Genomic DNA, 25,644 nt, shown 5'->3' on the forward strand with positions numbered 1-25,644 from the left:
GCAGAATGTATGACTGCAGGAAGACATGTACTCTAAGCAAGTAGAGTTCTTGCCTTTGGCTATTAAAACTAAAGCAAATTTCCACCTTACCTCCTTCAGGAGGAAAAAAGACATTTTTGACTTAGGTTATTTATCAGGATAAGTTTTACCTGTAACTGGATTTGGAACAGAAAGATGAGACAAGGTCTGCCTTCAGTTCCTGATGTTTTTGCAAGACAAAGATGCCAATGAATCCCAATCCTGCTGCCAGTGAATGCCTCTGTCTGGGCAACCTGGAAGTGTCACTTAGGTGGAAACTAATGTAGACTTGTACCAAGAACAATGGTCTGAGTCTTAGTGAGCCACCTTTGCAACTGCTGTTGGGTAAAAATTCCTCTGCAAAGCTCAAGGAGAACATAGTGAAAGGAGATATCAGGATTGTCTCAAAGACAAAACCACCTTCCTCCTTTTTGATAAACAGGAATACTCTTGGCACGGCAGAGGAGGAAGACAAGCATGGGAAGCAGGAGGAGGATCCTCCTCTCCTATGGGTCTTTATGCCTTTGAGGAATCAAACTGAGCAGATGCAGTGCAGGCTCAGAAGAAACTACAACCTCAGCACTTTGTGTCCTTCCAGCATCACCACAGAGGGTGCACTCAGAAATGTCCCTCTAGAGGTGGCTACTGCAGACTCCCACACTCAGCTATGAACCACAAGCTAGACAGTAATGAAGTGAAACTGGAATAAACTTGTGAACTCAGTCAAAACCCTTCCTTGATCCAGGAAGGAAACACTTCTGCATTTTGCTGTCTGTGTCTTCCCTTTCCTCCCCAGTGTGCAGAAACGCAAGCATTCACAGTGTGTCAGAAACGGGACTGGGGACAGATGCAACAGCTTGGGCAAAGCAATGATGCAACTGCAGGGAAACAGGAGAGAGCCACTCTGGGAGCATTAGCCAGGTTGCAGAGCAACTCCCACCACATGGATCTAACACATGGTAAGACAAGCTTGCCCCATTCATGCTCAACCAAGCCCCATCTAACACAGTCATTGCAGCTTGCTGAATGTTTTTATTTCCGTCACTGCATATCAGCTTGAGAGCCTTCCTCTAGCCAGTCATTCCCAGATGCAGAAATCCAGTCAGTGCTGCAAATCACAGCAGCCTTTGAGGTCTCCCGTGGAAAATGGCACAAGATAAGAAGGTGCTGCTCCCCCTCTGACTGACAGTGGTCACTGGAGACCACTGATGCCACAAAATCTAGGTGACGCTTTTAGCCAAATGGTTTTCACCTTTTTTCCCCCCCGATCTGTATATACAGATTTCGTATCTATCTATACATACATACATTAAAAACCCCAAGCCAAACCATATAGGCTTCCCTGTACTTTCTGCTGTATACACAAACAGAGACAGACCAAAAACCGCTGTGGAACAAAAAAATTCAGAAAAAGCAAAAACTCTTTGTCTCCAGCCTCAGCACTTCCATCCTGTTCTTGCACAAAACACTTAAAACATGAGAAAGTGCTGAGCTGTGACACTGCTCACCTCCTCATTTCCTATCTCCACATCCCCAAAAGAACAGCAGATTCTAGCTATGTGGGTGCTATACATCCCTCTTGGCCCATGGGCAGGAGGACATCACAGCCTCATGCTGAGCCAAGCCATAAAACCCAGAGGCTACCTTTGTGTTACTCAGATGCAGCATTGCTCTGTGCCTGAGACAGAGTACCAAATGCCTTAAAGGGAAGTGCAGAAAACCCAGGCAGGCAGTTAATCAATATCAACAAGGATTTTTTCCCCTAAATCCTCCAAATCTGTGGCTGCACACCTGTGAATGTCATAAGTATACCAAGGCCCTCTTCGATTTTTTTGGATTAGCTTTTTTATGTTTGCTCTTTGTTGGTTTTTTGTTTAAAAAAAAAAAGAAATAAACTTTAATTTTTCAGTCCATTTTATAACAGAACCGCAAAGCCAACAAGCTGTCAAGGGCCCACACTGACTCTATGTTCCTGTCTTTCAAAACACACAATCCATTTGTGAACATCCCCTCCCCAAAACTGTGGTCAAATTATCTCAGCCATCCCTGAGCCTTCACCTGTAGCACTTGAAACCAGAGCCAAGCAAGACTGGTTCCCAACAGAAAGCATTGAACAACACTGAAAACAGTTTTAGCTTATAAAGGGGTGGTATCAGCCATAGAGTCAGTCCCAGGGCAGCCCTGTCACCTCTGAGTGGGTGGTGGCTGTCCTGCTGCAGTGAGCATCCTACAGGTGCAGGAAGGCTGGATGTGCTGCAGTGATGGCAACTGTCTGAGTGGCCTCAGGTGCCACTGCTGACACTGCTGGAGAGCGGAGCTGCAGCTCCAGCTCTGCCACAGAAAGCGGCAGAAACGGGGCCGCGTGGGTTCAGCGCCGGGGCAGCCATAAATTATAGAAGCCATGAGTGCAAATGCCTGTGTGGAGGCTCAGACAAAGGAGAGCAGTGTCTCACTGGGGGGAGTGGGCTGTCACTGGCTGGTGAGAACATAAACACTGGAAAGAGGCACAGTATTTAAAAACGTTAAGGAAGAGGGAGGGGTTTCCCCCCATTTTTGTTTTTTCCCATGGAGTTCAGAGACTGGGAAAAGCTTGGTGCTTTTAAATCAACTGTGCCTCCTAGATTAAGGGCAAGCAAGGAGCATGTCAGATAGTTCACAGTGTTTTCACAGCAACATCAGTGACTTTTATAAATGCTCTTAGAAGATCCCTGTGAGAAGCTACAATCCTGATCCATCCCTCCTGAATCGAAGCCCGAAAGGAACATACCTGTTCAGGTCTGGTTTCAGAAAACACCTGAGCACACCTTCACCTTGTGTTTAAATCCCATTAAAATCTCTAGGATTTCAGCCTGCATGTAATCATTTAAGTCCCTGCAGAACTTAGCCCCAACACACATTGCTACCAGAGGCAGCAACGGCAGACACACACACCCCCTAGGAAATCCACAGAGGAAGGACCTCACCAGTCCCACTTAAGAAATTAACTGGGAAGTGATGTTCCTTACATACCTGCAGAAACAAGATGCATGTGCTGGTTTTATGCACAGTAAGAGATTATTTCCCTCCTGGAGACCCAGGCAATGCTGCCTCTGGCTTTGCAAAGGTGCTGCTTGGAAGGAAGACTCACAAACAAAAACTCAGTGCTGGTTCCATAGGCAGAGAAGAGAGGAGGGAAGCAGCTTTGTTCAAGAGCAAGACCCAGGTGTGGCAATGTTTGTTATTTAACAGCTGCAGCTGTTAATTCCAGCCGTGTGCACCAGGCTTTCTAACAGGTTAGAAAATCACCATCTCAAAAGGTACCACCTTGCTTGCTAACAAAGCATGGCAGACTCCATTTCCACTTCTCAGCATGAGGAGGAGAGAGCAGACAAGTTCCTCTGAAGGAAGCAGAGCAAGGCTACAGGAGAATCACTATGTAGACAAATGGCTTGTATTAATTCCCTGCCCATAAAAAGCTAAATCCTTGCATTTATTCTTGAAGTACAAGCAGTGCAGCACAGAGGGACTAATGCCTTTCCTCTCATGTGGAGCCAAAAGCCACAGGTGAAACTCATTTTGAAATCACCCAGAAACCTGAGAAACCACTTGATAATTAAGAGATTACCATATCATTGCAACTAGTGCAAATTCAAACAACATCTTCATTCAGAGGACATGGAGAATCAGGCCTTTACAGAAATATGAACAACTATTTGCACCAGTTTCAAATTCCTGAGTTGGAAAATTGTAATTTAATCCATTTTATGCTTTTACTTATGAATAAATCTCTGTAATTAAAATGCTCATTCTGTTGCAAAACTCCTTTTATGTTGCAGCAATTTTAGTGTCACTGACCACTTATGCTTATGCAGCCAGGACCACAGGCTTCCTGGAAGAAGCTGCTGCAGAGAAAGGGAACAGCAGAAGTTGGTGTGGAATAGAAACTCCTCTGGCCTCTTTCACAGCAGGGCCCAGAACATAACCCCAAACCTCAGGTTCAGCAAGGCCAAGTGCCAGGCCCTGCACTTTGGTCAAGTGAGGTCAACAACCTCATGCAGCACTACAGGCTTAGGTAACAGTTCCTGGAAAGGACCTGGGGTGCTGGGTAAGAGCTGACAATGAGCCAGCAGTGCCCAGGGGGCCAAGAAGGCCTAGGGCATCCTGGCCTGTATCAAAAATAGTGTGGCCAGCAGGGCTAGGGCAGTGATTGTCCCTCTGTACTGGGTACTGCTGGGACCACACCTGGAGGCTGTGCCCAGTGCTGGGCCCGTCACTACAAGAAAGACATTGAAGTACTGGAGCATGTCCAGAGAAGGGCAATGGAGCTGGTGAAGGGTCTGCAGAGGAAATCCAGTGAGAGTGAGCTGGGGTAGTTTAGCCTGGAGAAAAGGAGGCTCAGGGGGGACCTTATTGCTCTCTGCAACTACCTGAAAGAAGCTTGTAGCTTGGTGGGGGTTTGTCTCATCTCTGAGGCAACAAGTGACAGCATAAGAGCCTCAAGCTGTTCCAGGTTCAGGGTGGACATCAGGAAGAATTTTTTCACTGAAGCGGTGGTCAGGCATTGGAATGGGCTGCCCAGGGAGGTGGTGGAGTCACTGTCCCTGGAAGTGTTCAAGAAATAACTGGACATGGCACTAAGTGCTCTGGTCTAGATGACAGTCAAAGGTTGGACTCAATGATCTTAAAGTCTTTTCCAACCGTAATGATTCTGGTTTTGTGATGGTTAGTAAGGGTACCAAATCTCCTCTATGGCAGCTGCAAGTAGCACTTTGCTCCAGCCTCTGCAAAGAGGTTTCTAAAGCAGCCGTTAATGGGTGAGGAGAAAAGGAAGCTGGGGAGCAGGAAGAGGAAGCAGCAGCCCTCCCCACCAGCTGTGCTAGATGTGGCATGTCTCTCCTACATCCCTCTCTGCATTCCACCTGCTCTTTTTGGCCATGCTGTGAATGACAGAGGCACCTCACTTAAACAGACAGCAGTTTGTGGCAAAGGAACAGCCATAAAAATAACTTTGGAAAACAAGACTCAGCTCTTCGGCTTCAGGAACCAGGACTTCCTAATGTGGTTGAAAACCATCTGAAAACCTCATGATTTCTGTGGTTACCACAGCAGTTCCAGCAAAGACCTTGTGCAGAGGTCATCCCATCCCCTCTGCCCTCCCATGCACGTCGGTCTCTCGTTCGTTTTGATTGCGCCACTGTCCTTCCTCAGACAGGTTTGCAACACTTCCCTACCACGGCCACATCTCCCACGGAGAGGAGGAACAGTTGGGATGCAACCTTTTAGGAGAAAGCATGATAAATCTCAGGTTCATGACTGCTGCATGTCTGGCATGCATCACAAGAAAACAGACTATGGTGACATCGAGTCCATCTGGAATGCAGATAACTTAAAATTAAAACATTCAACATCTGTCTGAAAGAATTCATCCAGAAGCTACAGTAAGTCATGAAAGCAGAAAAGAAAGGGAAATAAGATGATTCATCTTGTTTACAGTGCCCAGGTCTGAGAATACCAAATATTTACAAATAACTCTTCCTTTCTCCCTGCCCAACTTCTCTGTAGGATGTCCTGTAAAAAAGGCCCTAAAAGAGCCACACAGGCAAAAAGAGCATCTTGTTTTCACCATATTCAAACTAAATTTCTACCTATTGTCTCTTGACAATAACCATGAAAACAATTTTTCAACTGAGTAGTGGGGTTTACTCTTTCAGAAGATTTTCTGTGAGAGGATTCTGCTTTATGAAGAAAATGTAGGGGGTTTTTAAATTTTTTTTTACCAACAGGAGTAAACCACTGAAGCATCTGCCATGGATCAGTGCAGGAGAGATCTCCCATCCCCAGCTTGCAAAGGGAGGGGAGGACTGTTTTCAATGCTGCTTGTGTTCAGAACCTTGCCAGCAGCAAGGGAGAGGACAGGAACTACTGACACCAGCTCCCAGCTGGCATTTCCAAAATGAACAGCCTAATTTTCTGTCTGGCATTCCACTGGAAAATCAATGTATTTTTCATAGGAAAAATTGAAATTCTTTTTCCAGCCATGATCGTGGGGGCAGTACCCCTCAGTGCTCTCAGTGATTCAGGCACGTGTAATGGCCATATTCATCCACATTCAGTTTTACATCCTCAGTTCCATTCCTTTCTTGATAGCTGTGTACATCCCATCATGCTTACAAGACACCCACCCACTTGGCTGGGTTTGATTTCCCCCACCCCAGATTGCCACAATTAACTATTTTTGAGAGTACTGACATGCAGTAGGCAGCAGAGGACACCTGCTTGAATTTTGTTCTTTCTTTTGAGAAAGACAAGCAAACAAACAGCTCTATAATGAGACTTCAGAGGTCTTATCCCTACTTCATCCAATTTTCTGTATCACTGTGTTCCTGTCCTGGAGGGGCAGACACATCTGCATTTCTTTCAGTCACCTGTATTTTTCTCTCACGTCTGCATCCTCTGTCTAGTGAGACAAGTTACTTTTCGGTTGAAACTAAATTTCCACACGTTCAGAAAGTGACACTTCTAATTAAATCTTCCTCATTTATATTCTCTGCTTTTCCTTGGATTTTAGGAAGCAGAGAAACACAAGATGGTCTCTAGGGGTATTTTTTTTTTTCTGTTGTCAGAAACACTGCTGATTTTCTTTGCTCAGAAAGTCAAGCTTTTACAAAACCACCTAATTTTGCCTAGTGGAAGCTGTTTTGCTTACAGAAACCCGACCAATTACCAAAGCTAATCATAACCATGGGTTCATTTGTGGACAGGGCACTCAGAGCAAAAAACCACATGAAAATAATTTGAAGTAAAAACAGATGTACTGATCAAGAGATATACAAAGCAATACTCCTTTAAATATTTTCAGCAAAATATTTTTTGCATGGCACATGCCTGCATTACATAACACAACATACAACCTTTTTCTTACAGTCTTTTTACGCCCTACACCATGTATGTGGATTAACAGTAAAACTAAATAGTCTGTTTAGAAAACACAGTCTCACAATGCCAACCAGACAGTTTCTGGTGCCATTTCTCCTTTACTGACACGGACTGTGCTTCAATCTACAATTTAATGTCCGCAGAAGGAGAAGTGTGCTCCCTTCTGTGTTGGTCATGAAAACCAAATTATTTCCAAATTAAACTGTTAGTGGGAATGTAATAAATGTTGATAGTTTTGCCTGAAACAATAAGGAAAAAAAATAAAGAGGCTGTGGAAGGACATTTTTTCATGGATGCCCCAGCTCTGATTGATTCCACTTCAGCCATTTAAGCATAGATATAAAAGATGCTGCTGTGCCATCAGCACTCACCTGTTTCCAAAGCAGCTGGACAAATTCACAGAGGAAAAACCCAGGGAGAACATTAAAGGCAAAGACACCAGCAGTTGCTACTAGCAGACACCTGGGCCACAAGCTGCTGGCATCTGAAAAAGCATTGCTTTGTGTTTGCTGGGTTTGTATGCTGCTACCTTGGCTAACAGCAGGTCAGCCAGAAAATCTCCTTGCCCAACAGCTCCTACCTTGGCCAACAACTTTAGCCTGGTCCAGTATAGCCACCTGCACATTTCAAAGGATTTTCAACTACACTGGGCACTGGACAGCTCTGGGAAAACTTTCTAGAGAAGCAGGACCTTATCCTTCACCTTATACTTGACGTCCACTTTCAGGAAGACTGAGTTTTAATTTATGCACAGGACACTGAACCATTACAGTGCAGGGCTCCTTGTGCCTGCAAAAGCAATTGCTACAGTCCTAGCCTGGAATGAGTGGGATTTTGATGGAGTTGTGCTCCTCCACCACAGAAGGAAACCTCAAGGCCAGCTCTTCCATCACAGAAGGAAATCTCAAGGCCAGACACTTCAGACTGGTCTTTGATCACCCCCAGTATATGTAACCATAAAAAGATGAGCCAGCAGCATCAATTCCTAATTCACTGGGATGATGTTTCACAATACATCCTCACTGGTACCCAGAACATAGCAGGTTATGCCCAGGGCTGGGGAGGAGCAAAATAAAGACAAGGACTGAGCTACTGCATGAAGCACCTATCAAAGTCCCAAGCACTTCTCTAAATTATTTAGATACCTGCCAAAAATACCAGTGTTCTGCTTTCAAAAGAAAGATGTCATGATTTTTTTACACTGACAAGTCTCTTAAATTTTGTATTTTTTGAGTGAAGGGATGCAAAAAGGGGAATAAAGACCAACTTACCCAGCACCTTGCATGTCCCACATCACCCATCTACCCCAGCACCAGGAAGCTCTGAGTTAAAAATTCAAACCCCAACTTTCTTCCAAATTCAGCCTCCTATAATCTTCTCTTTCTGGTCGAGCTTTGTAGTGACCCAAAACACCATTTTTCTTGTGTTTTTCATGTACCACTGCTGCATGTTAATAAACACATCTCCTGGGTGCTTCTCCTGGCCACTGCCTTCAAATAAAGGCTCCCAATTGACATTAGCAGGAATTAGAACCAGCTGGAAATGACTTTTCAAAAGTCAAGCATCTCATTTAAAACAAAACAAAACAAAGCAAGCATTCCCTGAAAAAAAACATCCCAAAGCTAAGGAGAGTTGCATTTTGTTTTGCCTTCAGCACAGAGCATTTGCCCTGCATGAGATTTTCCATGGGTTTCTCTCTTCAGAAAGGGCTTCTCTCTGAAGAGGTATCTGATGAAGGTGACCCTTTCCTTCCAAAGGATGGATGCAACAGAGCATGCATCTGATAGACCTCAATATGGATGGCTTAAATAACACCAGATGTCCCTTTTATGGGAGGAATAGTTGCTATGAAAAAAATCTCTGACGAGATGCTGGTGGTATTTCCTAGCAGCCAACACTTACCTCTGTGCTGTGTGTGTATCTCCAGCAGGCAGCTGGGATCAATCCACAAAAGGCCAGAGCAAAACAGAAAAATCCCTGAGGATAAACAGGAAAAATACCAACAGTTACAGACTGGGGAGAAAAATACCCATTTGCAAACACAATCAGGACATATTTAATATGCTTGTTTAAGCAAGTTTCATTAAAGTTTAAACATCACCTTCTTTTAATATCCCTCATAATGTCAGTTACTTAAAAGAAATTACATGGACAATAATGTGGTTCTCCATCAGGAGACCTCTAATTACACTGTGGTAAATTGAAGAGTTTGACCAAAAAACCAGGCAGCTTCCTGCAGAGCAGTTAATCTATTCTGAGCAAATTCCTCTTGGACAAAGAAAGGTATAAAACATTATATTTACAATATGCTTCCCTTCTGCTGCAGGACTATACTCCATAATCATGGGATTCAATCCCCTGCATTTAAAACTTGGCTATTGGCTTCAAAGAGGGGAAAACCCACACAAATAGTCCATAAAGAAGGAAATAACTGGGACAGAGATAGAAATCAACCTGCTCTGGAAGAAGAGCTGGACTTACTCTGTGAGCAAGGTGGCAGCTGCACGGCCAAGCTGCTTTCCTTAGATCAGCACCATCCTAGTTAGACAACAGGATGACAGAAATATAATCAAGGCCAGAAACTGACCCTGAAGTGTCTAAACAATAACAGCAACGAAGCAGGACATGGCTTGACTTTTGTCTTCTTCCTTAGGCTTGCAGAGCTGGAAGTTACATGCTTTGTGTTTTTATTTGAACAAATCTGGACCAAAAACCACACACCCTGATATAAAAAGCACTCGCCTGCTGTGACAGCTGGACCAAATGATCTTGTTCACATTTAAAAGAAAAAGAAGAAGGGAAAAATGCCTGTAAAGCGTTTGAAGGCTAAATGGGCTCATCCAATATGAATCCACAGCTTAATCTTGGAATGACAAAAGGTGATGAATAAGCATCAGTTGAAAATTAATGCCCTTACAAGTTTTTCCATTAAACTGTGCCTCTTTCAACACAACGTTATGTGGGAAACTTACCCAGCTGACTGCATCTTATTTTGGTTTCTAATTTTTTCTGTGACTGTTTTCATTGTATGATATAGTTGAAATAACTTGGAAAAGTTTAAATCTTTCATTAAATTTTACCAAATTCAAGCTTAAGAAAGGAAGAACATTGCTTCTACCAGTTCTTCTTCACAAAAAAAAAAAAAAAAAAATTGCTTGAAAGATATAGTTAAAAAAAAAAGGCTCCAAACTCATGCTTTTGCAGCAAGAAAGGAAAATGTGTTACTTCAAATCCTGGAAATGAAAGTGAATGTGCCAGTAAAATCCTTTTGCTGGCTCTTGTCCATCTGCTCTGTTTCTCTGCCTTGCCTGGGGACTTTGCTCCTGGAACAAGACTGCCACTGGTATTCACCACTTTTTTGGGGCTGCCTTGTTTCAGGCTCTGCTTCAGACACTGGGGAAAACCCTGGTACAGCTCTTACGAAAAATCTTAAATTATGCATGTCCAGTCTCTCCTTTCATTTATTTTTTTGGCATCTGCCTGGCCATATAGCTGATAAGATCACTTCTTGCCTTGCTAGGAGCTAAAATGAGATTACCCGAGACCCTAAAGGAGATGAGAGGAAAAGTCTGATCAAACACTAACATGACAAGGTGGTTACAAGTCATGAAGATATGGAAGAGCTTACTGGGCAAGACATCTCAGACCAAAACGCAGCTGGAGTGCTGGAGTGGGGGGTTCAACCCTGCAGGTACAGCACAAATTGGAGGGAGAAGGTGAAGTTACACAGGCATGTCAGGATGCCCCTCAGCAGGACCAGACCCTGCATTTTGCACGCCTCCAACAACTTTCCCACCAAACAAACAGCATTTTCACCAAAATCAAGTTCAAAGAAAAGAAAATTTTTTAAAAAATAAAATTAGTCAGATGGAAAAAACAGCACTGATAGCAATGTGACCACTCTTCTGCATATCATTCCATTAAAGCTGTAATTCAGGTGACCCACCATTAACCCAGAGAGCATGAACAACAGGATGCCAGTGACAACCCAAATTCCTTCCCCTGTGCTCTCTCTTCCTTCCCCACCAGCTCCAGCACTTACAACATCTCTCTGGGGCCAGAACCCACAGCAGATAAAAATCCTCCTTCTCATCTTCCCTTCCTCAGCTCCACCCCACATCTCAGTCCTTCAGCATCAGCTCTCCCTTTATTTCTGTCTGGTTTCTCTGGGAACACCAAGATGCAGCCCCTTGGGAAGCTCCCCCTCCATCCAGCTGGTGCACAGCAATTACATGGCTCCAAGAACATCTTATAAATGAATTATAGCCTGCTTTTTCCCTTCCCAGCCAAAAGGCTTTTGGAAGAGCAACTTTCTAATTACATTAGAAGACATTTGGAAGAAAAAAGAAAAAGGCAACGTGCAGTTTGCATACAAAATGTGGAAGGGTTGAGGCTGGTTCACCATCTTCCAGACCCTCGGAGCTCCTCGGAGCCAGCCACAGGCTGCTGCCTGCTCCCTTTGCAAGAGACAGCCACCTCAGCCCTGTGGAGGGCTGTCACCAGGCACACATCAATTACTCTTTTATGAATGACCTTGCTTCCATCCTTGCTGCAAGGAACAATTTCTCTTTGACAGACTTGGCAGAATCCACAGGAACAGCACCCTGTCTGTTGGCTGGTGTTTCTTTTAATTCACCTTTCTGATGCTTCCCCTTTGGTGAAGGGGGCCCACTTTGGATGAGGGGGGGATCCTTTAGCTCATACTGTGCTCTGTGGCTGTGTCCTGCCAAGCTCCCACACTTCCAGGGAAGGAGCAGACCTCTGTCCTGCTCTGCTCCAGCTGTTTTTTGTGCTGCTGTGGTCATTGCAAAGGCCAACTCCCTGCCAGAATGCAGAGCCCAAGGGCAGGGAAAGGGGGGGCAAATTTCAGATGGCATCCATCAGGTTGTGTCCCTCTCTGCCTGACCTAGTTCATCTAAAAGCATGCAGTGGTTTTGCCCTTCCACAGAGCAAACACGAGTCAGTGACATCAGTCCAAAAGAGGAATCTGTCCTTGGTACCAGTTCTGCTACTGGCACACAGCTGCCTCACCCAGAAGTGTTGCACCATGAGAGAGAGCACCCGAGGCAGATTAAATTAGAAAGGAAGAGGCTGAAGTGTGCTGCAGTGGCATTAAGGATCCTCTACACACTGGTTTACACCTGGGTATAATAAAGCAAACAGCCTGTGCTGTGTGCTGCCCCTACTAGCTCATCAATCTTGATGAAAAACCGGGTTATATTGGGTATTCACTGAGGCTTTTTCCACTGCATTTTTTGGGAACATCTGCTCCATCCTGATCACAAATTTTCCCCTGTACTAGTCAGGTTTCAGACTGTAAAGTTCAGATGTGAGAATTTCAGCTGGCATGTTGCTCCTTGTTTTTTTTCTTTTCTTTCTCTATCAGTCTGACCAGGTAACAATACATGGTGCTTTAAACCTCACTGATACTGGAGTCTTTCCTTTATGCAAACAGGAAAACTGCTGTTTTCCTTCCTTTTCCTCCCCTTCAATAGCAACATGGCCTCCAGGGGCTATAAAGCTGCAGGATATTTACATTCAGGATTGACTGCATGATGGGCCATGGATCACCAGAAAGCAGAGTTTGCCTGAGATGGAGGACAGTCAATAAGCCTGTTGCTATTCTCCCTGTTTAAGAGGAGCTTTAGGTGTAATACTGCTGGATTTTAGCACATAATTTTTTATCCTTAAGTTCTCAATTACTTTCTTGGAACCAGCTTCTTCACAAGCAGCACTGGATGCACAGTAGCATCTGTCTGGTCTCATGATGCTGCTAATGCAGCTAGAAGACAATCTCCTGAGACCTGTGGGCTTAAACCAGTTTGACCTGTCCTGGTTTCTAACCACTGTGCACCCATTACTATTATTAGAACACCACCAGAAAGGCCTGCAAAGACCAGAGACTCCTCCTCTGTAGGCACACAAACCTCCAGATAACTAGGCAGCATGACGATATATAATCCAAACAGACAAAAAAAAAAAAAAAAAAAAAAAAAGCTCCTGTAAACCCAATCTGGATCTTTGTCAGTTTTTCCCCAGGGTGGCTGGTTTACCAAGTGGCATTGTGGTGGACCAGCCACATCGATGCAGACATCCCCCCACGCATGGCTCGGTTTCCTGAACAGCCACAGATGTCAGGCAAATAGTCTGGTGTCTTCCCTCTGTGATTAAAGAGTGAATTAAATGGTCTTCTAAATAAGACACACTCTATGCAGGGAGGAAAAGTCCTTTAAAATCAATAGCGGGGGAAGATGATTCTCTCTCTTGCAGAAGGAGGAAAAAAGCTCCAAGCAGCAGGGCCGATCGCTGCTGTGAGCTACAGCACAGCAGGGATCAGCCGGGCTGGACAACACATCGACTAGTTTTGGAGCCCCACAGGGCCAAACCCCAAACCCGATCACACCTCACTGCAGCCGTCAGGGCTGGCTCTCCCCGCTCTCGCTTCTTGCTGGCAGATCAATGATTAAATGAGTGCCTTTGGAGTGGGAACTGGGGGCAACACAAGCAGCGAGCTGGCCCTTGGTGGACGATACGGCTGGGAGGGGAGAGGCGATTTATAACAGGCGCAGTCCCCACTGAGTGACTCAGGACGCCGATGAGCTCCTTCAGCGGCTTGGAGCCGAGAGTGCCCTTGCTCGTGGCCAGCTCTGGAGCGCCTCCCAGGGTTCCCGTTAACTCCTCAGGGCCGGGACGTGGCCCCACGCCGCAGGGGCGGCGGAGGCCGCTCCCGTTCCGCGGCATGCCCGGGGCGGGCCCGCGGCCCTTCCGCCCCTTCCAGCGGCGGAGCGCGGCGCTGGAGCGGCCCCGCGCGGCCGCCGCTCGCCTCCTGCCCCACGGCCCGGCACGGCGGCGGCGGAACCGAGCTTAAAGACAGCCCAGGGGCATCCCGTTATCCCTGCTGAGAGCAGCGTGGCGTGAAGCCTTGTCGCCACAGCTGCGGGGAAGGCACCTCGCAGCTTTCCTCTGCTCCCCGCAAGGCAGCGGTACCGTGACTGCCCTGCAAACGTGCAATCAGGGGCCAGAATGCACACGACCACATCCCCCAGAGGAGCAAAACTGTGGAAGCTAAAGACAAGCCAACAGGGCACACTAGGAGCCACAAAAATAAATAGCCAGTTTGAGGGTTCTGCCAGTCACAGGTTACTTTAGCGAGCAAAGCTTGGCTGTGACATCCCAAACCAGCCGGGCTGTGGGAGATGATGGGCGGCTGGAGGAAAGGATCACCCATGTTAAAATGGGAATGGAGAGCAGCATCTTGTGGCCCTTGGACAATGCTCTTTGGACAGAGCTCTGGACTTCGCTCATTATGTGCTGGCACTCTTTTTAACAGCCTGTTCTATGGAGTGGCATGCGCCAAAGTATACCAGGGAGTAAGGCAACAAATAAACATTATGGAGAAGTTTGACTGTATCTTCAGGCAGCCACAACATTCTCCACTGATCTGTACATACCCATCTGTTGGTTTAGATGTGGTAATTGGAGGCACACATTAAAGACACTTCAACAAAAGGGGAGTTACACATTCTGCTTAATTCATGGGAACTGAGACCCCTTTGGGCATCTCAAACAGAGAAAGGAAGATGGTGTATTGAGAAGGTGAAAACATTCAGTGGCTGCTTTGTGCTGAATTTTCAGGTGTCAGCTTCTCATTTCTGCCATCAGTATCATTTACCCCAATTACACAAATTAGATAACTCTTTAGTGTATGACAGCAATGCAATTATTTTATATTAAGCAAGATTTCATGCTCAACAACCTACCTGTTAACTACTGCCCTTCATACGGGAAAACACACAGTGAGCAGGGATAAGGCAGCGCAGACCCCAGCACTGCACGTTAAGGGGGCCAGCCCCAGGTGACAAAAAGCTCCTCCCAGGCAGTCCCTGCAGGTATGGATACGCACCATGGCAGTGAGGCACTGCGATTCCCGCACTGTGGCAGCAGAGCTCAGCAAGGCTGCCAGGATCAGGGTCATGCTCAGGCAGATCCCGAAGTAGAAAGCTGGAAGACAGATGTGGGAGTTGTGGTCAGATGCCAGAGGCCTAGTCTGATGCTTGACCCAGAGAGGAGCCGAAAAGTGCATTTTGGGGAGCTGGCCCCAAATGACCAGGTTGCAGAACTGAAATTTTTCTGTAATTCATTCAATACCCCCCATCTGTGTGTGCTTTTCTCTGTATGTCTGGCAAGGCTGTAAGCACCAGCAGAGTGAAGCAGCCTAAAAGGCTGTTGGTCCACCCAACAGACCAGAAGCTTCCAATTACTTCAGCATTCTGATAAGGATCCCCCCCAGATGGGGGGTGCTGGTGTGCAGCAGCTGTCCCACAGCCTCTATCAAGACTCCGGGCACTGCTAATCTGGTGCAACACTCACCCTCTGGTTTCCTCCTGGCTCAGGCAGGATCACAGCCAGTACCCTGGAGCAGGGCTCAGGGACCACAGCGCTGCAAAGGGCTTTGCTAGCCTAACCACACAGAGGTAATGCCTGTAAACAAGGCAAGTGGAAGCGTTGCTGGCAATGGGTGGCTGGGGTGGGAGAGCCTGCAAGGCTGCAGTCAGTAGCAGTATATATGTGTAGAAACAGGGAAGGAATATACCTTAGCCTTGGACTAACACAGTTTTTACACCTGCCTTGTTAAACTGAAATCAAGAGCTGGATCTTGAGAGGGTATGAGCATGTTTAAGACCAGAGTGCAGCTCGGGAGAAGCAGCAGATGCAAGTGCAGCTGTGGTGAGCAGGGTATTTTAGTATCTGGGCTACCTTTGCTCTAGCCTTGTACCTGAGACTCAGTTTATACTTCTCCCTTGTGAAAACGAAAATACCACACATTTTCTCAGAAAAGCTCGAGGTCCTGCTGCCATGCACTTCTCCTCCCAGCCTCAATTTTCTATGTTCTGTATCAACTCCGGTATTTCCTCTCCTTGTTTTTCCAGCCCCAGTGCACTTTTAGGGACTGAGGAGCTCCTCCTGAGCTCTTACCACAGCACAGGGTCAGAGAATAGAGGAACAGGTGCAAACACAGAAGCACCTGAGCACCCCATGCACCCACAGCATCTTTTGGTTACAGGCATGCAGGTCTGATATGGGGAAAGAAAGTACCTGTGGGACTGCGTTAGTCCTAACGCATCCTCCAAAACCCAGCTCCTTCCTCCTCTTGAGATACCCCTGAATTTTCTTCTATAGCTTTAAGGAATTTTGCAGCGCTGGGTATCACCAAAGGTCTCATTGGGATGTGACCACAACATACCTGTGTGGTGGATGGCCTTGTAGGTGTTGCTGTCCAGGGAGACATTGCTAATGAGGGTGAAACGGAGCCCATAGTGGGTGACTGTGCTCAGCGTGGCAATGGAGAGCCCCAGCAGCTGGAAAAGAAGGGTTTCAGGAAGGGATTTACAGGGCAACAGCTCTTGCTGGGTGCACACAAAGGTTTGAGGTGTATCTGGATACTTCTGAACCCCATACAAATGCAGACAGCCTCATCATCCAGAGACCACCACATGTGCCCCAAAATGCACATAAAAGGACAAATCCCAGACACTTAAAAATACTAAACCTGTTTTTCTCTCTTGCATAATGAGTGCATGTGATACTGTGCAGCCCACAATCTCTTGGCCAGTGCCTATGGATTAAATTCCCATCATATGAAGAAAACTGAGAGGATTGATGTTCTTGCAGCACACCTGTGCAGTGCCACACTACTCTGCAGACTGTGCATGTGTGGCTATGAGGGCTGCCAGCTACAAGAAGGGTTTTGAGCAGGGGTCAAGTCCTCTGCTCTGCTCTTTGCAATGCCAGTCTCACTGCCTGCTGTTGGCTCTGTTTCCTATGGCAGAGCACAGAGATCTGAGTCCTGTACTACTCTAAGTTGTCTGTGGTGGTTTCTGTCTCTGCAAGGTATTGTCTGTTTCTGTCCCACCCCTGAGAGTGCCTGTATGCCTAAGGCATGGGGTAACTACTTGCATGTCCATACCTCTCCAGGTGATGGAGAGGGAACATTTCTGATGGCACCTGGCTCTATGGCTGGGCTCCATTCAGCATGACTGGTGGCAGAGCTGGGACAAAGGCACCAGCAGCAAAATGAACTCCAAATCTAGTGCAATGAGCCTGGAAAATACAAAATGTAAGGCTACTCCTAGCTCTGAAGATAAGGCTTCATCATTTTGTGCCTTTACAATACAGAAACATGAGAGAGCTATACCTGTGTCAAATGTGACAATGTGATCTCAACATAATCCCCACTGTGTGACATTTTCTAATAGCTTTTGCTGGAGGCTTACAGTCTCAGAGACTAAATCCATCCAAAACATAGCATTTTGTCTAGCCTAATTTGTGTCACGTTCTGATCATTCAGACTGTGCATTACTGCATATCTTGACCCACACCCAGCAAAATATTAAGTGCAACACCAGTTAGCTCAGATTTCTGAGAAACACCAGTCTAAAATCCTTACAGCAACGAGAATGTGATTCTAACCATTCACAGCAGCTGTGCCTTATGTCTCCTCTAAACATGCTTAGTACCAATCCTCCTTTCATTTCCTCCAAGTGGCATTTTCTGTTATTTGGAAGAGAGAACCACCTTACAGCCACTGCAGTCTTGGAATGTTGAAATTTGGAAAAACTACAAACTTCATTTGTGGCCCAAAATAAGGTATTACCTTTTAATAACCCTTAACAAGCCACCAATCCTCTTTGAACTAAATATAGATTATTGTTATTACTGCTATTATTATTTTTTTTAATGCTGGCAAGTTTTGATGAAGTGAAAAGGCAACAAGAACATACAAGTCAAAGCAACCATGAGAAGTGTTCTCCAGTTTCTACCATTTCCCATCAGCTCTAACAGCAGATGTCCAGAAACTCCCCTTGAATTTGCTTCAAAAGCTGATAAAGAGTCCCTGGAATTACTTTTGCTTTGCAGTGCTAATCCACACATTTCTCACACACACTTCCACCAAAGTCTTGTGGTTTCATATCCTCACTGATCCCACCTGCAGTCGACCACCCTCCCAGCAGTAAGTGTGACTGCTGCAGGTCCATCCTCTCTCTTTTGCTCCAAGGAGACAGGAGCAAATATATTTTTTGCTCCCACCCATTCTGCCATCAGCATTCTTTCTCCTTGGAGGAAGCTGCTGAGTTGTGAAAGAGCTGCAGTGGTGTGACAGCCTTGAGAAACCAGAAGTCTATCAGAGGAGGGGGGGATGCTGGTGGCCAGTGATAACCGCCCATGGTGCAATGATAACTCAGGCAGTTGGCTGTGCTTGCCCTCCACCCGCCAAAAACAGAACGTGGGAAAACCATCCCCTCTCAGAGCGGGGATGGGAAAGGCAACAGCTCACCTCGGTTCTGCAGAGATCCCCCCAAACCTGCCTGCTCACCATGACACAGAGGCTGGTCACCAGCAGCTGGCACTTGGTGGTCCTCATCCCGCACCTCAGTTCCATGGCAGCTTTTCCCCAGAGAGAGCTGGCAGTTGGTCCCTCCAGCTCTTGATAAAGCCTGGGTTTCCACCAAAGGGAGGCATGGCCACAGTGGGGCCTCTCAGGAAGTGGAGTCCCCACCACGTGCCGATGCACCTCCTCCTGCCTGATTATTAAATCCTCTTTAGGGCAGTCACCTTCTGCACAGGCCCTCAATTAGCTGCTGTCAGCTCCCACACAGCCAGCTGGGGAAGAAGGAAAGGCATACAGAAAAACAACCTTTCATGGAGTTTGGAGCAAAGCTCCTTTAAAAAAGAATTAAACTGATTAGTCAAGAGTCAGTGTCAAAATATCTCAATTTTGACTTTCACTGGGATGCAGTTTTGCTTAATGAACATTGTCCATAACATTTTTTTCATAATATATATAAATAATATTTGGTAAAAACATCTAGGAAAACACTGTTTAAAAAAATAACCTATTGTTAAAGAAGAGATTAAACCCCCCCAAACAGATCTATGTAAGAGTCTTCTCTCCCCATGTAAAAGTACCACATGGCAATAACCTTTGGCTGAGCTTCTATAAGAACCTGCATTTGCAGATAAGGGAAAAAACACATTTGGTAGTATTTTATTCAGGAAAATGGTTATATGGACATATAATCCCCTGCTCAGGAGACCCTCACTGTCCGTTGACATTTTAACTCTTCCTTTCCCCTCTTCTAGCACTGAAGACTCCATGGACCCGTGGCTGCAGATGACTCAGGTGATTTCTTCAAAACCAGCTGTCTCCTGAATGCATATTTCTTAAAAGCAAATCCCAAAGAAGTCTCAAGAAGGATCTGGCCAAAGTGAGCCTGAATGACTGAGTGCCTTAATTATCCTTTTGGAACTAGACTGGTGGACAACAGGTGAATAATTGCACTCCTGTCAGGTGGCAAAGGGAGTGAAAAAGTAAAACAATCCCACAACAGTAACTGCAGTAACAGGAAGATGACAAAGAAGGTGGAGGAGAGGAGTGAAAAAAGGAAGGAAGATGCATTTTGTAAAGCAAAGAGAAGAGAAAGCAAGTTGCACAAAGCCATGAGCACGGGAAAAAGCATGTTATGATTTTCTGACTACATCACTAGCTTTCTTGCAGATCATCTTGGTTGCAGCCTCCCCAGACACCAGTGAGAGCTGCCGCAGCCAGTGCCAAAACCAGGTATCCCCAGGTGCCAAAACCAGGTATCCTGATGTCCAGCAGAAGGCACTGAGGTACCCATGTGCAGACAGAGACCTTCCTCCTCTGGCCACCAGCTGGAGACCATCTGAGGAAAACCAATGGACAGACAGCAGGGTAGGAGGGCACTGGGGAGAGGACAACAGGCTGGTGAGGCAGCTGATGCCAAGCCACCAACATTTAGGAGCAGGATCCCTGGGAACAGACCAGGTGTGGAAAATGCCTTATAAGACACTGTCAGAGTTAGGATTGCGTCAGAATTCAGAACTGTGGGCACCCATCACTTCTGGTACTAGAGGACAAATGGGAGTGTTGTCACCTGCATTTTCAAGAGGAAGGATCCCTACAAAAATAACAGAGCTGACCACCAGTGGAGTTACAGGTTAAATCTGGAAGGGCTTCAAGAAAGTATGAGCACAGCTCTGTGTGTAACACCAAGCCACGTCAGCCCAGCCACGAGCGACAGTCACCGTGTCACCTGCCCTGAGCACACCCAGATCCCGTTTCACAGAGGCGGACAGGGAAACCCGGAGCCCGTTTCCCCCTGGATCCCACTTCCTTGCCCAGTCCTAAACACCTGCCACCGCAGAGTCCTGTGCGAAGCCAAGTCTCACACTAGAGGTCCCCACAGGCCAGCGGAACCCTTTCCCGAAGGGCGAGATAGTCGACGCGGGCTTTCTGAAGGGCATTCCCCTCCCCAGTTCCATGCAGTTCCTGCAGAAGCCTCGCACCTCACCTCATGTCCACCTGAGAGGTCCCAAAATCGTTATCTACACGCCTTGCAAGGGCTGCTAGTTTTCCCACAAAAGATGTCCTTCCTTCTTTTGTCTGCAGCCATAAAAACGGGTACCTTCACTGACTCACTGAGCTCTGAAAGCAGGTCTGTAACTTCAAAGACCTGTGTTTAAACAGCTCCTTCCACTGTTTTGGTTGAAAATTACTATTCCTGAATAGCTTGACCATGTCTTTGATGCTTCTCCCACCTGCAGTGCTTGGTGTCTGCCTTTGTGCCCACCCTCCACTAACTGCTCTGCCTGCTGGGCTAAGGGGTGGAGGGATTGTCTGCTGTTTCTTTTTCCTCTCTTTTACCCGCTATCCCATACAGGTATGCCTTGAAAGTTTCCTCTTGGGGGCACAGCATATGTGGATTTCTAACATCACAAAAATAACAAGAGCAAAAGGAGTTGCTGCCTCACATTCACAAAAGCCAAAAGGAAAGTCACTCCCTTACCCAAAAGAAAGCAGGAGCATCAGTAGAGCTGGGATATTAAGATGCTGGGCTGTGATTAAGGAAGGCACATTTGGCACATGGAAGGGCACTGCTGAAAGGAGAACAGGGGACTCTGCGTGCTCATCCTACCTGTGCCCATCAACAAGGCAATCTTTGCAACACTTCACTTTCTATGGGATTAAACTTCCTCTGGGTGCCCAGTTGTTGGCACACGCCTGCCTCAGCAGGCACACACCTACCTCTCTGCCCAGGGAAGTGAGAAGCAGGGTGTCCCCTCAACTTCATCCCAGTGGGAAGAGAGGCAGGGCTGGTGGCATGCCAGGGAACCACCCTCAGAGCCAGCATGCAGGCTGGATGGCAGCATGGCTTTTCCAGCAAGACTCGGCCTCCTGCCCACCCTGGCAGGTTTCATCGATTGATTCCCTTTGCAAGAGCCCAACTTATCACTCCCAAAAGCAGTGCAAAAAGCACAGGTGACCACAGCTCCTGTCTGATAACCTTATCTCTGGTTATCAGCTGGAGCGTGGAAAGATGGTAGTGAGTCTGAAAATACCCCAGGGAGCACAGGTGCTCTCTTTCTAGCCTTGTGGCAGCTTGCAGATTTCTGTTACAAAAAACCTCATCCCCAGCTGCATGGGTCTCGGAGGGATGTTGCCATCTCATCCAGAAGGGAAGGGTTGGTTTAAAAAAGGTAACAAAGCCAGATCATATATTTTTTCAAAGCCATAAACCCCCAACCCTCTTCTGAGCTGGATGGAAATGATGCCCACTCTGTCAGAGAGCTGTTCTGAAAGAGCTGGGGATTTCATGTGTTAATGCTGCATGGGATGAACTTGGGACACTAAACACAAATGGAGAAGAAGAGGCTGAATTCATACTGATGCTTTCTTGACGTCCACTTTTCTGGCTCTCACTCCATCAGTGCAGCCACCAGTGACGGAACAGCAGCACCCCAGTCTCAGCTGCTGTCAATACAGCAGGGAAGAGAAACTTCCCCCTTGGCTTTGGGGCACTGCTACTCATCCTGAGAAAGGATGGGCTGGAAGCAAGAAGGAGGATGTCACCCAGGAGCCAAAACTACACCTATCATCCAGGCAGGACACACCTGTGCAGGTCTCTGCTGCCTCTCAGTAGCCTCCTCCTTTTCCAGCCCACAGCACCACTGGGAAAAACACCTCTCCTCCACAGCAGAAAGCAGCTCCAAATGTGTCAGATTTACAAGTGCCAGTGGCTCAGCCCATTCGGTCCCTCAGCTACTGCCCGTAACACGGCTGGGTTCACCCTAAAGCTCGCTCGTAAATAAAACATGTCCATATCAAACCGCACCGCAGCCGTAGGGATGATGGGAGGCCAGGCAGCCCTCACAGCCTGCCTCTGCCTTCCCGGGCACATCACAAGGATGCATTGTAAAGGCTGCTTAGCATTCATATAGCACATACACACAATCAAAGCTAAAAATCAACTTTTAAACCCGGGGCCATCTCTTTTCAAGAAAGGAAAGAGAGGAGGAAGGGGGGGGTGCTGGGCTTTGCCAAGCTTCAGATGCACCATACAACTCTACTGTGAATAGAAACAAGGCTGGCTGGAGACTGCTTTGGAAGACACAAAACCAGAGAGAAATCATAATATTTCCAAAGCACTTCTTTACTTATTATTTTCAAAATGTGTCTCAGAAATTCTCTAGTGATTCCAAGGCAATTTGAAATTATTATAGGTGAGCAAATAAAGTGTCAGAAGAGTTATTAAAAATAGTTCATCAAACCACAGAAAGATTGCATTGGAAAAGAGCATAAGCTGGAGACATGGAGCTCCCTTCAAAGAATAAACTCAAATGATCTTTCTCCACTGAAAGTGGAAGAACCATACTCAGAGCTCTAAAGCACAGTGCTCTAGTCAAGTTAATTTTTTTTTTTTTCACATGCTATCTAATTGCAAACCATAACTGCCCAGGAGCCAGCTGTGCAGGTGATAGACCTGAAGACACAATGCGAGCCCTGCCCCATGTAGCTCTGCTCCTGCGTGAGCACAGCCCAGCCTGCTAAACGGGCTCATCGAGAACAGGGCTGCTTAACTGCCCATCATCCTTTATTTCTCACATTCACCCTCTCAAGCTTTATCGCAACTGGACCTCCATTGCTTTCCACTGAAGTCCTCAAAGTTTTGGTAAAATACCCTAAAAATCTCATGTCAGCTGGCTGTAATGCATAGGTGGCAGCAGGACTGAGCCAGCACCCCACCTGCAGCCTTCCTGCTGACACGTGCCAAGCCAGGGGCAGTGCTTTGTCTCACCTTTGGCAGGTGCAAGAACTAACATGTAGTGTAGAGGCCCTTTCCAGAGGCCTTTTCCCTTCTCCCTGAGCATCGTTTGGCCACCTTGCAGCACACTGGCTGAAGCCACATGGAGCTAAAAGGTGTCCACGCCAACCATGCAGTTACCATTTTGCCTTACCTGCACCAGGAGAGGAAAATTTCTTCTCCCCACTCTCTGGGGATGGGTAGCACATTGCTGGATGCTCTCTCTCCTCAGATTATCATCAGGAAGCTGATTGTGAACATAGACAGTGTTTAATGATGTCTTGTTCTACGGGATCCTTACATAGTCATTAACTTTTTTATAAAGAGATTTCAAAGGAGATTGCATTTTCTGAGAACAAGATGTACCTGCCTTCCTGCAGACTGTAGGGAAGCCAGCTGCACTGTTAGGAAAGCATAAGCACTTGCTGTGTGCTGTGCTCAGGCCTAGATCCGATGGCCACATCTGGCTGGAAACATCAGCAGCCCTGAAGCCAGTTTGGACAAATCAAGCCCATCCCTGAGCTAAGTGTAGAATCTCTGTGGCTGAAGGCTGTGTGCTCTCCCTTGAGACTGGGTTTACTGGTGTGCGTTATTAATGAAAAAAAAAAAAATCCCTGTAGCTATTTTTGTATGATAAAAATCCAGTTATTACTCTTGAGTGTGGCACTTCAATACAGAAGGCTTTCTCTTGAAAAGTTTCAAGGGCAGCAGCTTCCCCTTTCCTGTGTGAAAGCTTTTCAGCAGAAATTAGAGACGAGGTAATAAAAGAACATCATTATTACTCCACTGAAGTAATGCTCCTGAGCTACGTCTGACAGCGAGCACAAGGGAAGCCCCTTGCTCCAGCCAGAGCACTTCTGCAGGTGCTGGAGACAAGTGCATGACATGGCCTGAGCTGAGCAAGCGACCTGTGCACTCCCAACAAGGCACAGGCAGCTCCCCTGCACTGCTGGGAATCCACCAGGAAAAACGCCCCTGCCCGCGCTGCATGCCATAAGCTGCTCCTCTCGGGTCAAGTCCTCCAGAGAAGCTGCAGGGCTGCTCCTTGCTTTGCCCCCAGGTCTACAGCACAGCCAAGAATGTCTCTGGAGCTGCTGAATTTGGTGCTAAGGCTCCTGAGTGTTTGACTACCAGAAAATCAAAGCGCCCACAGGATCCTTACTGTCAGGAATTTCAGCTCGGCTGCCTGTGACACTGCAGTGGGGTTGGTTCCTTCAAGCCACTGCCATTGCAACCAATCCCCAGGGAAAGTATTTCTCTTTCAACATAACAGAGCCTTGCTGCTCCCTAAATACCCGACACAGGTACAATAAAAGATCCCTCCGTGTTACATCAAGGAATCATGGATAGCTTTTTGAACTACCATTTTTGGCTTAGACACACTTGAGCACCAGCAGCAGCGTGGTTCGGGGCAGCCAGGGGAATACAGATCCTTTGATATCCAAATCGTGCTGCAGAGCCTTGCTGGCACCTCTCCATGTGATGACACATCCCCACCACCAAGCTGGTCTCAAAGACACCAGCTTGAGCATTTTCCTGACATTGGGTTATGTTCGCCCGCAAAAAGTGAAGCCCTGTAACTAAACTGTCTCACACCATTGGATTTTTTTTTCTTCTTTTCTTTTTTAAAGGCTAGGTGGGAGTAAAGCCCTGAACACAGCACATCCTGAAGCTGTGCTGAAGCTGAGAGTGGACCCAGCCCGAGGGCAGTGGGTTCATGTAGCTCCCCCTCCATCCATCTTGTTTATTTAGCAAAACACCGTGCAAGCTATTTCTTCCCACAAGTTCCCAGGACAGCAAGGGGAAGCTCCTTTGTCCTCCCAGCTATCAGAATGCACCTGACCCAGCTGCTCTTCCCACCGGAGCTGCAAGAAAGGCTTGCTTGATGGAGAGCCAAGGAGGATTGCTTGGCACGGCAGAGGGAAGCGGGGCTGCAACCCCCGAGCTACGACAGCTTTGCATTTTCCTTCTTGCCTCCTTATCCTTGAAACTCCCATTGAAGCCCAAAAAGCTGGTCTGTGGAGAACGGCGTCGGCAAGACGACCCACGCCATTACTACAAGTATTTGTTATTATACACTTTTGGTGGCTGTACCAAAGCAGAGCCCCGGTGTGTCCCGTCTCTGTCAGGCAAGCACCGACCGGCGGCGAGGTGCGGGCACTCCTCAGGGAAAGCCCTGGCCGCAGCCGCGCTGCCGGGACACCGCCTTCCGCACAGCGGCACCGGCGGGTCCGGGCGGGGAGCGGCCGGGCTGGTGGCAGCCTGAAGGGACGGGACGCGGGGCCTGCACCTCACCCGGGGCAGCGGGCACTGCCGGCTGCTCCAGCGTGTGCCCGCCGTGAGGCGCGGGGGAGGCGGGGCGAGAGTGCGGCCGCACCCCCGAGTAATAATTCAAAAAAACTAAATTAAAACAAAACGTTAAAAACTGCCAGGGCCGGGGCGGTGATTTGAGGGGAGGGTCGCAGCAGGGCCGCGGACGGCGGTGCGTGTGTGTGTGTATGTGTGTTTGTGTGTTGTTTGTGTGTGCGTGTGCGAGTGTGAGGGGGGG

General features: G+C 47.2%; 2 protein-coding genes across 2 annotated transcripts in view; one reads left to right on the top strand and one right to left on the bottom strand.

The window, feature by feature from the left end:
• TSPAN32 (tetraspanin 32) overlaps positions 1–18,402 on the bottom strand; it is a 28,434-nt gene extending 10,032 nt beyond the window's left edge. The window contains exons 1-4 of the mRNA XM_039728370.1: positions 18,308–18,402; positions 16,178–16,292; positions 14,837–14,934; positions 8,836–8,910 (exon numbers count right to left, since the gene is read on the bottom strand). Of these exons, the coding sequence (XP_039584304.1) occupies positions 8,836–8,910; positions 14,837–14,934; positions 16,178–16,292; positions 18,308–18,373 (354 nt within the window). The 5' untranslated portion in view covers positions 18,374–18,402. The remainder of the gene's footprint in view (positions 1–8,835; positions 8,911–14,836; positions 14,935–16,177; positions 16,293–18,307) is intronic.
• Positions 18,403–19,087: 685 nt separating this feature from the next.
• ASCL2 (achaete-scute family bHLH transcription factor 2) overlaps positions 19,088–25,644 on the top strand; it is a 7,851-nt gene continuing 1,294 nt past the window's right edge. The window contains exon 1 of the mRNA XM_039728310.1: positions 19,088–19,114. Within this exon, the coding sequence (XP_039584244.1) occupies positions 19,088–19,114 (27 nt within the window). The remainder of the gene's footprint in view (positions 19,115–25,644) is intronic.

Source organism: Passer montanus, unplaced genomic scaffold, assembly GCF_014805655.1.
Source record: "Passer montanus isolate IOZ18808 unplaced genomic scaffold, ASM1480565v1 scaffold65, whole genome shotgun sequence".
NCBI lineage: Eukaryota > Metazoa > Chordata > Aves > Passeriformes > Passeridae > Passer > Passer montanus.